Below are 13,091 nucleotides of genomic sequence, written 5' to 3' on the forward strand. Positions count from 1 at the left end.
CATGGTAACTTTTGTTTATACGAAATTATTTACTATCAGAGTTCGATATGAGTATATTTTTGCCTTTTAAATTAGCACTAGTGATTTAAACATTCAATTTCTAGTACCATATATTAATGATCAACTTAAAAAGTAAATGCACAGGCATAAAAACACTGGTTTAATATCATACAGAATTATTTAGGAAGAGCTGAGGGAGACTATATTCCCATTTCTAACAGATTATGTTAAATACTACACCATTAATCAGGATGCTTACCCTGTCATACTTGGCAACTATCTCTGCTCGCTCTTGGGCAAGTTTGATAGCAGCATCCTGCTCGGCATCCGAGTCTGTGGAGGATTAAAACAAAAGGTTATTTAGAATTACTCTCCCTTTAACAGAAATTTGCAGATAAACACTGAGTATAAATCTCAGTTTCATAGAGACTCTCAGGCCTGAGAAGCACCAAAACGAATGTATCAAATAAATGAGACCTTGGCACTGCAATCTGACAAGTAACAACTTGAACAACTGTTTAGAACCATTAAAAATATAATGTCATGTTCCAACTGCTGAGTAGACATAACTTCAGCTCTCAAACCTGTGATCTAACAATATGTTCTGTTCCCACAGCATTATGAAAAACTACAGAACTAAAGCTTGCATTGCAGCAAGATACTGTATTTACTTGAATATAAGATGACCCCAAATGTAAGATGACTCCCCCCAATAATTAGATTCTATATATGGAACATTTATAAATTTGTTACATTTTTCCAAGTATAAAATCTAATTATTGGAGGTTTGTCTTGAATTTGTCCCCCTCCCACTGTTATAGCAGGGGCAAGAAACCAGAGGTGAGTGTCAGGTAGCCTCCTTTCCCTCTACCCACCCAACCTCTTCCCCCTGCAGCCCTTTCCCTCCCCCCCTTCCTTACTGTCAGCACATGGAAGTGAGGGGCAAGTTTAAAAACACTGACTTTGAAATGAACATACCAGCACTAATTTGCATACAGTCAAATTATTACAAGTGCCCAGAAAATTAGTTCCTCCAAAATGGATGCATTTTTACCTTTTTTGAAACTGCTACACATTTTAGCACAGGTAATCCATAAACACACTTTTAAGCAGCACTTTTATGCCTACTTGTACGCAGTACAAACCACACATGTTATTACTCAAGAGCCAAGAGGATCACGATCTAAAACATAGTTCATTGGGCTGGGCCCCAGCAGAGCCAACTGTATTTCAAACCATGGTGACCCCGCCGCTCAGCACATGCTTGTATTCTAGTTACCAAACAAAGGAGCCATGTGCTAATTAGCCTCCAACTCATGACTGGAACCAGGTGTTCTTGTCGTGGGATCCTCCAAAAATCTGCATGAAAATGATGCACAGGGCTCTACCCAATGGAGGGTGGGGCCACACTAATCATATGCAACAGGCTGAGGGAGGGTGCAACAGAGGGATTCTGAGTGAACCATTTAGGGCCCCATTTGGTGATGCTTGCCAGGCTTTTAAGACTGGTAAAAAAACAGGAACCACTGGAAATGGGGAAAAAGGCACAGCTCAGATGCGAGTGAAGAAGAAATTAAAATGTATTCAATGTAGTGGTTCACCATGACTTGAAAAAGGATTGGTGCTGAGAGAGGCTGCACAAATGGGCACTACCATATATCTTCTTCGGGCGGGCTGTACTACACTATCCTTGTGGTAGGTTCCCATCAGTATGGTTGCTCAATTGGGGTCGTGTGTTTTATAGTCATGCTTAACATTGGCTGCATTTAATCAGGTTCCTATTACTGAACATAGGCTGCTTTCAGCAGCACTTCAATGATAGACAAGGTATTTAATGAGATTTCCTTTTATACAAATATAAGATGAGGGGCGTTTCCCTCCCATGCCGGTTCAGAAAAAAAAACCTTGTCTCGTATATGTGTAAAAATAGTATGCAAGAGACTTCTAAGATATAACTGAGTTCTTGACAGTCATCTGTATTTTTACTACGTGCAGCATGCCTTCTTTGCTTATACCCAATTACTATATTAATTTCCATGCTGCCAAGCCAAACCTATATTCTTTTCCCTAACCTTTCCAGAAGATCACCATTTAAATGTTAAAAATAACCAGGACACCAAAGGTTACAAGGAAAAAAACTTCTACCTTTCTTATAAGGTACAGATATGGCAAATAATATTGTGATACAACCATCTCCAACTTAAAAACAGTCTAAAGTTAATAAAAATCCACACTGTGAGTGATTTCCAGGAGTCAAAAATAGCAGGATTACCATGCACATGTAGTGCTAAGAAGTGCTGCTTGCTTTACCGCACAGGTCCCTGGTTATTTACAAGAAAACACCGAGCAAAAAAATGGATCTTGTCAGGAGCTAAAACTGAGGCAAGTAAAATCGGGCACAAAGGCAATATCATGACACATCAGCAAGACAGAGTTGACAAGTGAGACAATTTGGATGGACAGGCAGAATGGGACCTGCCAGCCCACTGATGAAAAAGCAATGTTTCAATGCTGTGTTGGGGTTAGAGTAATAGAAAGGGATTCACTTGATTGAGAGGAGAGAAGGGAAAAATCAGAGGCAGACAACTAGACTAGCTTACTTGGCTGCACTGTCTAAGTAAAAGTATATTCATTCCTTAGTCCTCTAGAGACAGAGGGGATACCACATAAGATGAAAGGTAGTTAAGACATCATATCAAACAACATTTGACAATGAACTTCACTTAACTAATCCAAGAGAGGTTACAGCACCAGAATTAATGAGGCAAATCATCTTCAAACAATGGGAAAACTTTAGCCACTGTTTGCTTTCTATTGAACACCAATGCATTTTGGGGAGGGAAAAAAAAAAAAAAAAATCAATAATGCGTTTTAAAAGTACTAAACCTTTTTGATTATTTTGAAGGGAGGGTGAAAAGATCTGTTTCTGCTCATCATTTAGTCTTTGAAATGGCCATCCTCAGAGTATTCATGCTTTAGCAAGAAAACACTAACCATAAGGCTCAGGCAAAAGATAGTATTAGTGGGCTTTATATACAACTTATGCTCAAGAAAAGGCCTTTGAAACAATAACAAGACAAGAGGTAAAGTGCTGCTTGACCTGGTACTGGCTATGGGGGGGATAACCTAATCAGTGACCTAACAATCAAAGGGAAGTTGGGTGACAGCGACCACGAGCTGATCACCTTCACCATCCGCCGCAAAGCTGGCAAGTCAGTCAGCAATACAGAAGTCCTCGACTTCAGGAAAGCTGACTTTGACAAGCTCAGGAGGCTTGTCAGCGAGGCCCTAAGGGACCACAACCCAAAGGGGAGGGGAGTTCAGGATGAGTGGTTGCTCCTCAAGGGAGCGATCCTGGATGCACAAGCTAAGTCTATTCTGTCTTGGAGGAAAGGCAGCAAAAGGGCACAGCAGCCCCTTGGCTCTACAGGGAACCAGCAGACTTCCTGCATCTAAAAAGAAAGACCTACAAAGGATGGAGGACTGGATCCACCTCCAAAGAGGAATATTCTGCACTAGTCCAGACCTGCAGGGTGTGAACCAAGAAAGCCAAGGCTGCAACTGACAATAAAAAGTCCTTTTTTAGATATGTGGGGAGCCAGAGGGAAAGCAAGGCAACATCGGACCCCTGCTAAACCAGATGGGACAACTGACAACTGATACCCAGGAAAAAGCCAGCTTGCTAAATGGGTACTTTGCATCAGTTTTTCACCAGTCCCAAGGGGTGCCCCTGCCCATTACAGGACAGGAATGCCTGGGTGAGGGCGATTCCTTACCCTCCCATCAATGCTGCCCTTGCGAAGGAACACCTTGAGAGGCTGGATACCTTGAAGTCAGCCGGCCTTGACAGTTTACACCCCAGGGTACTCAAGGAGCTGGCAAGCATCATAGCTCAGCCCCTGCATGGATCTTCGAGAACTCCTGGTGCTCTAGTGAAGTGCCCGAAGACTGGAAGAAGACCAATGTGGTGCCTATCTTCAAGAAAGGGAGGAAAGTGGTTCCGGCAAACTACAGGCCCATCAGCCTGACCTGTATCCCAGGGAAGATCCTAGAAAAGATTATCAAAGAGGCTATTCTTAACAGACTGGCCAATGGCACCATCCAGAGGGATAGCCAGCACGGGTTTGTTTTGGGTAGGTCTTGCTTGACCAATCTTATTTCCTTTTACAACCAGTTGACCTATCACCTGGACAAAGGAGAAGAGATTGATATCAGAAGGCTTCTTTAAAGTCAAGATATATATCTGGTATCCCACAATCATCTCTTAGCAAAACTGGCCAACTACGGCCTTGGCTTCACTACGATCCGCTGGCTGGGGAATTGGCTCCGCAGCAGGACCCAGAGGGTGCTGGTCGACAGAAGTCAATTGTCGTGGTGCCCTGCGACTAGTGGGGTCCCTCAAGGCTCTGTCCTTGGGCCAACACTATTCAACATCTTCTTTAATGATGCGGACATTGGTGTCAGAAGCAGACTGGCCCAGTCTCCTGACAACACCAAACTCTGGGGTAAAGCGTCCACGCCTGTGGATAGAAGGGCAATCCAGGCTGGCCTTGACAGGCTCAGCAAATGGGCGGATAAGAACCAGATGGCGTTTAACACCGAAACATGCAAGGTTCTCCACACTGGGAGGAAAAACCTGCAGCATGTTTATAGGTTCAGCAGTGCTACGCTGGCTAGCATTACGGACAAAAAGGACTTGGGGGTCATGATTGACCACAAGATGAACATGAGCCTTCAATGAGCTGTTGCAGCTAGTAAAGCAAGCAAAACGCTGGCTTGCATCCATAGATGCTTCTCAGGCAAATCCCAGGACACCGTTCTCCCCTTGTTCTCGGCCTTGGTGAGGCCGCAGCTGGAGTACTGCATTCAGTTTTAGGCTCTACAATTCAAAAAGGATGTGGAGAAGCTTGAGAGAGTCCAGAGGAGAGCCACGCGCATGATCAAAGGTCAGGAAAATAGACCTTATGATGACAGGCTGAGAGCCATGGGACTCTTCAGCTTGGAAAAGCGTAGGCTCAGGGGAGATCTGGTGGCCACCTATAAGTTTATCAGGGGTGACCACCAGGATCTGCGGGAACGGCTGTTCACCAGAGCGCCCCAGGGGATGACAAGGTCAAATGGTCACAAACTCCTCCAAGACCGTTTCAGCCTGGACATAAGGAAGAACTTCTTTACAGTCCAAGCCCCCAAGGTCTGGAACAGAGGTGGTTCAAGCACCCACAGTGAACGCCTTCAAGAGAAATGTGGATGTTTATCTTGCTGGGATCCTATGACCCCAGCTGACTTCCTGCCCCTGGAGCAGGGGGCAGGACTCGATCTTCTGAGCTCCCTTCCAGCCCCAGTATGTATGAAATCTATGAAACAGGGGTTTTCTGTTTCTTCAACCCATATAGTATTACTATGACATGAGGAAAAATATTTCCCCAAGTATCATAAGAAGGTTAAATATTAGGAACAAATTTCTCACTAGGCAGGTAATAAAGCACTAGAACAGGTTACCCAGAGAGGTGGCAGAATTGTCATCTTTGGAGGTTTTTAAGACCCAGCTAGACAAAGCCTTGCCTGGGATGATCTAGTTGGGGATGGTCCTGCTTTGAGCAGGAGGTTGGACTAGATGACCTCCTGAGGTCCCTTCCAACCCTGATTTTCTATGATTCTATCTTCAAAAGCCTGATTATAAGCAATTTTCCACAACTAATATCATGTGTAGTTAGGTATCAGTGAGAAGAAAGCGTGTGGGATTGACAACGATGTTCTCTGATTTAGACGCAATGAGTAATAAACAAACATTAAGTACACCTTATTCAAGAGGGTGATAAGTAAAAAAAAAAAAACAAAAAAAACCCTACATGTCTAACGCATTGAAAGGCAATATAACTGGGGAAAAAAACCTTTTCAAAACTACGGTTTTAAATTTGAGGTCTCTTTTTTAAATCGCTGCTGGTATGATAAAATATGCATGCTGAACTTTAAATTGCAATTTGCCCTATTTGGGGGAAGCGGCCAGTTTTTTTGTTCCGTTTGTGTGGTAACACAAATGATATAAGAAACAGTATTCAATACTTCCAGTTTCCCAGGTAACGATCCATTTTCACGCAGGATTTTATGCTATGTTCATTAGCACCGTCTAGACAGGCTACAATAATCTACAGCCTTTAAAAAATGTTTGAGTGAATTAGTCAATCACCCTTTAAACAACATAAAAAGAAAAATCACACTTGACAACGAATAATAAAAGATTCCCGAAGCAGTTTGTGAAGGTTATTTGAGTAAATGTGATATACTTTATTAGACCAACTGCTAACTGGAAAAATTGACTAACTGGAAAAGTAGTTTGTTACATTAATGAACTTTATGTTATTAGCAACTGAAGTAGTCTGACAAAACTACCTCTTTAGAGAAAGAGGAGCTCCTATACACGAGCGGCAAGGCTGCTCCGACACACTGTAATTATAGCACAGTGGAGCAGACTCAAATCAATCATTAATGTTAATTACCACACTCCAGCAGCCTCCAGTGTCTCATGTACCAGCATCTCTGCACTTAAAAATGACACCGGGGCATTTCATCTAAAGCTCATTCGATGAGCGAGAGGCTCTGGGCACTTTAAAGCAGCTCCAAGAGCCACTCTAATTAAAGCGTCTTCTTCCCCGCCTCCACCCCAGAGCACCAAATTCAGCCAGGTCCTTGGAGTGCTGGTGTATTTTTGCTCTGTTTTCCTGTCAATTTTATTTCTTTGAAGCACATACTGAATCTGGAAAACAAGTCCTGAAAATCTAGAAATCTATTTCTGAACTGAAGTAACGTGCATACAGCATTACAGGGCGCACAAGGTCTGTATTTAAATGCACTACCCTTTACTAAGGGCAGAAGAATTTATTTTCATGTTACTAGAAGATGTTTTTCCATGCCTGCTATGGAAGGGGCTGCCCACAGTCATGATCTCCAAAAAGCTGTTCTCTACCGTCTCCCCTCCGCTCCTCCACATTGCAGAATACAAACACTGGCAAGGATGGGATTAGTATGAGCTAAACCAGAGGTTCCCAACGCCTGGGCCGCGGGCCAGAAGGGTTGGCTGCCGGAGCGACCACATACTACGGTCCAGCAGCCAACTCTTTTTTGTACTGAATATAAAAGAAGGTTGGCTGCTGGTCCGCAGTACTGTATGCTGCTCCACAGTTTCCCGGTCTGCAGTCTAAAAAGGTTGGGAACCATCGAGTTAAACTATAAAATCTTTGGGCCACGGAGCCAGACTGGTGCATTGTTTTCGTGTAATATAAAATCGCCTTATCTGAAGGAGGAAACAAAGCAAGACTAGGATTGCTACCTGCCAAAGCTACATATCCCTGTTCTTTAAACAGAGAGAGATTTACTTGTGAAAAGCCACGAGGAGAGTAGATTCATGAACCAGGACTGCAGCCCTTCACGCGCTGCATCCGGCTTTCCGGGGCTCGCCGTTCCTCCTGCTGCCTCGGCTGCTGTGTCCAGGCTGACGCCAACGCTTCACCTGTTCTCGTTCAGCTCGCAGGCCGGCAGGACAGGCGAGTCTGGATTTCAAGTCCGCTTTATTTGGCGCTGGTTTACAGCTTCCACAGTGGAGACCTTGTTTTCCTGCAGCCTCCCCAGCTAACCGAGCGCTGACCATGTAGACCAAGGCTTTTCCCATGCCTGCCCCACCTCTTCTAGAACTTTCTCCCCAGGGCTTTACAAAGTCACAATGCACCGATGCACGACAGATTCTAACTTCCCCGAGTGGATTTACAAATCGTATACTGCCTGGGCACCGATCATGTTACTGGGGAGGACTTTAATGCTGCTTACCCTATACTAAGCTGACATGATCCTCCAAAACCACCATCTACCCAACACAGATGATATATTCAAGCCACACGAGCTGCCTGGTACTTCAAAAGAACAGCAGAAATTCAAATGGAGACTGTCCGGATTGAAACACGGCCGCGCTTGACAAAGCAAAATCATTTTTTAAAAAGTGGACCTTTTACTACTTGTGATGTTGAATTCTTCTCATTCTGTGCAAATCATCAGTTTCTAACCCATTTTCTCATCTGACCATATCTGGGTTGAAACTCTCCAAGGAAAAGGTTTGCTTGCTTAATAAACAGTTCCTGCCGGACCAAAACAAATATTAAACCATTTCTGTTATTCCTAGATTGAACGAGCTTTTTTCCCCCGCCTCAAAACAAACTTTCGGCTTGATTTGATCCAAAACAGTACATTGACCTGCATGCTAGTGATAGTGCTTTTCATTAACAGAACCTGGAAGTGTTTCAGGAGAGCAAGCACATCCAAATCTTTTAAGGAGCTTTTACATTTGGGGGGGGCAAAAATCAGAAAATGAGAACTTCAAGAACTTGAAGAAAATGAGAAAAATCAAGAACTTAAGCCTTGACATCTTTTGTCTTGCATCAACAACATGGAAATCTAGTCTGACATGTTCCAAACCTCATGACAATTTCCAAAAGGTTTACTGTATAAAAACGATCCAATTCACTGCTTTCATGTCATCCTCCTCCCTTCTAGTCAATATTTTATGCTTTTACCAAGCCAAATCCAGATCACAGGATCATAGAAAAGCGTGGCTGGGAGGGACCTCATGCTCGAGACAGGATCATTCATCACTAAACTATCCCAGCCAAGCATCTGTCCGAACTGTTCTTGACAAGTTCCAAGGACGGAGATTCCAGTTTCTCTAGGCATCCCGTTCCAATGCTTGCCCACCCTCAGTCAAGAAGTAGATAGAGAATTTTTGGGCCGACAGCAATGGCCAATTTTTAACAAGCCATATCGGCCAATACTGATCTGATTCTGATTAACAGCCGGGCAGCATGGAGTGGCGCCCGGCTGGTAAGTCTGTTGTGCGGAAAGGGGTGAGGGAAGGGGCGCCTCTGTGGCGAGGAAGGGAGTGGGGCTTGTGCAGATGCTGCACAGCTGGGATGGAACGGGGACGGAGCCGTGAGTTGCTCATCTGAGAGATGCAAGGGTGGGGCAAACTCCTGCTACTGCACATACCCCAGGAGGGTGTGGGGGGGGGGGGCGGCATATGCCCCCAGATGTGTGCGCAGGTCAAGGGCGAGCTACTGCTGTGGACTAGGACCAGGGTGGCGCCAAGCACTTCCCAGCGGGGGGGGGAGGGTTGGCCCAGGACTTGTGCTTGGGGCAGGCAGCAGCAGCACTGAGAAGGGGCTATGGTGGGGGAGGGTTGCAGCCACCCCAAAATTTGCCATAGTCCCCTCCCAGCACCACCACCACCCACCCCAAACACAGCCCCAGCCCAACCCCCTGCCAGGAAGAGCTCAACACTACCCTGGCCCAGCCCACCCTAATCCCGCAAACAGATCCAGAGGTGCATGCCCCCTCTGCTCTCCCAGGGGGTGTGCACAGTAGCAGGAGCCGCTTCTCCCCCACCCTCCATGAACCACTCGTGGCTCTATCCCCAGATCCACCCCACCTGTGCAACACCTGTCCCTGCTCCAGCCACCCCATGCCCTTTCCCTCACAACAAACTTACCAGCCAGACCCGGCTGCTATCCATGCTGCCAGACAGCACTACTGGCTGCCTGTGTGCTGCGCTGAGGCTGCACATGCACAGGGCATTTATCAGTCACATTATCAGCCACATCAGCCAAAAAACCTGATTGCTGATACCGTCAATTTTCCTTATATTGGTGCTGATCCGATATGGGACCGAGGTATCAGTGCATCTCTATCAAGAAGTTCCTCCTAATCACTAGGGCTGTCTGAAATGTCACCAGGTGTTTCATTTCAAAGCTGTTTCGATGCGTTTCGAGCTCAAAACAGCAAAATCAAAATGAAATAAAAGGCTTCAAAACAGCTCTCTTAAAGATGGGCACTATGCGCGCCATTTTCCAGTCATTTGGGACCTCACCCAACCTCCATGACTTCTCAAAGAGGATAGCCAATGGCTCCGAAATAACCTCAGCCAATTCCTTCTATATCTTAGGGTGCATTCCATCTGGCTCTGCTGACCTGAAGGCATCTTGGCATCTCTTAAGTAATTCCTAATCTGCTTTACAGGCTGTTTGACTAATTCCCTGTCTTTGGCTGCCAACTGTTCATCACCTGGCACTTGTCCCTGTTTGCGAAGACTCAAGTAAAAATGCATAGAATATAATGCATAGAATATAGTTAAATGGCTTCTCTGAAGCATCCATAACTAGATTGCCTTCCACCCACATACAAAAGCTGGGAAATAGCTTGAACTGGGAATAACAAGTTATATTTTAGAAGATAAGGACACATATGATGCTCTCCATAAGAAAAATGTTGAACATTGTGTAAATTAGAAGTTTTGTAACAATTTGGGATTCAGTCAAACCTAAACAATGGAAACTGAAATAACATTTCCTCTCCCTCTCAAAAGACATTTCACCAGTCTACCTGAAAATCAAAATAAAAAGTTACACCCTCAAATCAGTTGCACTTCTTATTGGAAATAATGTAAGTGAATAACAACAACAAATGATTCAATTCTTTGTTACAGTATTCTTGTATAGATGCGGTATTCTTAAATTTTTGGTAGGGATGCACCAATAGAAAGTTTTCAGGCCAGTACTGATGGCCGATTTTTAACAAGCCATATCAGCCAATACCGATCCAATTCTGATATGCAGCTGGGCAGGATGGAGACCGGTGTCTGGCTGGTAAGTCTGTTTTAGGGGAAGGGGTGAAGGAGCAGGCAGATCAAGGGAGTGGGGCTGGGGCAGGGGAAGGCACTGCCCAGCCAGGGCAGAGTGCAGGACAGAGCCACGAGCAGCCTGTCCGGGGGAGGAGGGGGGGCAGCTCCCACTGCTGCACACACCCCAGGTGGGTACGGGGGGCATCTGCGCATGGGGCGAGGGCAGCCTGCCGCTGTGGGCTGGAGCAGCAGCGGGCTCTTCCCAGCAGGAGGCTGGGGCGGGCTGTGCTGTGGGTGGGCAGTGGCAGCATTAGGAAGGGCATCCCAGGGGGAGGGGGCTGCAGCCACCCCAAAATTCACCGCAGCCCCGCTCCTAGCACCGCCTCGACCCAACCCCTGCCAGGAAGATCCTGGCACCACCCCAGCCCCAGCCTGCAGTGGCAGCCCACCCTCACCCCACACAGATCTGGAGGCACCCCCCCCCATGCTCTCCTGGGGGCGCACACAGCAGCAGAAGCTGCGCCCCCTCCCTGCACCCCCCAGATGGGCTGCTCGCAACTCCATCCCACATCCTGTCTCAGCCCCAGACCCACTCCTTCCCACACTATTGGGGCCTCGATCTGCACCCTTCCCCACCCATGGCACCTTTCCTCATAACAGATTTATCCTGGCTGCTTTCCATGCTGCCGGGCTGTGCTCCTGGCCACCTGCATGCTGCACTGTGGCTGCGCACATGCACGGAGCATTTATCAGTGGCATTATTGGCCACATAAGCCAAAAAAAGCCGAATGCCAATACATTGTTCCCATATCAGACTGGCATTAATAAGGAAAATTTACTGCATCAGTACATCTCTACATTTTGGCACTGTGAACTATATGACTCAGTAAACAGTTAACTGCTAAAGCAAAGAAATGAAGTAGCTGCCGGACTATTATCTACTAGTTAAGTGTCACAGGAATCTGTTCTTGGTCCATGGATGACTTAAACATTTTATCAGTTATGGTGAAGAAAATACAAACTCCACGTTAATTAGGCTTGTAGATGACAGCGACTGATGGTACGATAAATAGCAAGCACATTCTTAATGCAGACAACTAAGATAACTTGAAAAGGTGAATGAATGGAAATGTAAAAACAATTTGCTTTTTAATACTATTATTAAAATATGTAGCAGCAAAGAATGTATACCATGCTTTCCGGTCTTGACAGTATCCTGAAAAACTCTAGGGCTATGTACAGCCAGTCAAAAACCCTAAGGCTGAACCTCTTCAATCTTTGCAGGTTAGTCTAAACTGCGTAGCCTGAACCAAGAAGCAAGTGAACAAATTTTCCTACAGTGGCTCAGGCTAGAAGCTGAGGGCACTAGAGCAAGCCTTGCCTTCCCTTCCCTTCAGCAGGGGCCAGAAAACTGGAAGCAAGCTGAGAGAACACCAGGCTTTTCTCATTCCCTGCCGGCCACACCCCAGCAGGCCCACTATGTACGATTGGGGTGGGAGGTTTAAACCCCCACCCTGGCCTACGTGTCCCTGGGGAGGTGGGGGAGGAGGAGGAGAAGCCCCTGCCAGGATTTTCCCCTGCTCCCCACTGAAGCAGGGGGAAGGGGAAGGGGATGGCCACGCCCCTGCAGAGATGGAGGGGAGGGGTTAAAACCCCTCACCCACATGGGACCCACCCTAGCAGGGGTCTGCTTGACAAGGACACAACAGCCCCTGCCAGGCTCTTCCCCACTCAGTGCTCAAGCAAAGAGGGCAGGGCACAACCAGACACCAGCCCTGGACCGCATGCTAAAGAGGGGGGCAAGAGGGGATTTAAACCCCTCTCCCTCCCTCAAGCAGGGAGCGAAGTAAAGCCTGGCAGGGGCTGCTGCACCCCCAGCAGACAAACCCGGCTGTGGTCTGGAGCCACGTTTCCCAACCCCAACCCCTTCTCAGCCAGCCAGAGCAAAGATAGTGCTCTGGCAATGGAGCCAAGGGCGGGAGGCAACCCTGCTCTTTGGAGCAGACAGCACGGCCTGGGCTGCAACGCATGCAGGGATGCTGGGGAACCGCGAGTTAACTTGAACCAGGAAGGGGTCTGGGACAGAATTTCCATAAAACAGTTTCACTTCAATCAGTTAAGTCTGATACTACATTCACCTCGGATTATTTTAAACCAGTTTCAGCCATTTTAAAAGTAGTTTATGTGCACTGAACTTCTGTTCTGTTACAGGTTTAAACTGGTTTCTGACTACTTAAACCACTGTGTGTGTACCTTCTGTCCCTAGTCTAGGTTTTTAAGAATCATTGTAGACAGACCTCTTCAGAGCACCCGCTGCCTGAGAACTCATATGTTTTCTTAGTTAGTTAACACAATAAACAGACTTACTTATCAGGATATGCAGGCATAAATTCTTATTTCCCCACCCAGTACTGATAAGAGCAATTGAAATTTA

The 13,091-nt window shown here is 46.2% G+C and overlaps 1 protein-coding gene across 6 annotated transcripts in view; it reads right to left on the reverse strand.

Annotated features, from left to right (window-relative positions):
• Nucleotides 1-13,091, reverse strand: part of USP6NL (USP6 N-terminal like) — a 205,225-nt gene that overhangs the window by 103,891 nt on the left and 88,243 nt on the right. For all 6 annotated transcript variants that reach the window (XM_090041766.1, XM_090041769.1, XM_090041768.1 and 3 more), the window contains exon 2: nt 260-333. In XM_090041766.1, coding sequence (XP_089897892.1) covers nt 260-333 — 74 coding nt within the window. The remainder of the gene's footprint in view (nt 1-259; nt 334-13,091) is intronic.

The sequence above is a fragment of the Crocodylus siamensis genome, chromosome 4, assembly GCF_052110815.1.
Source record: "Crocodylus siamensis isolate JL-2025a chromosome 4, ASM5211081v1, whole genome shotgun sequence".
In the NCBI taxonomy this organism is placed as follows: domain Eukaryota; kingdom Metazoa; phylum Chordata; order Crocodylia; family Crocodylidae; genus Crocodylus; species Crocodylus siamensis.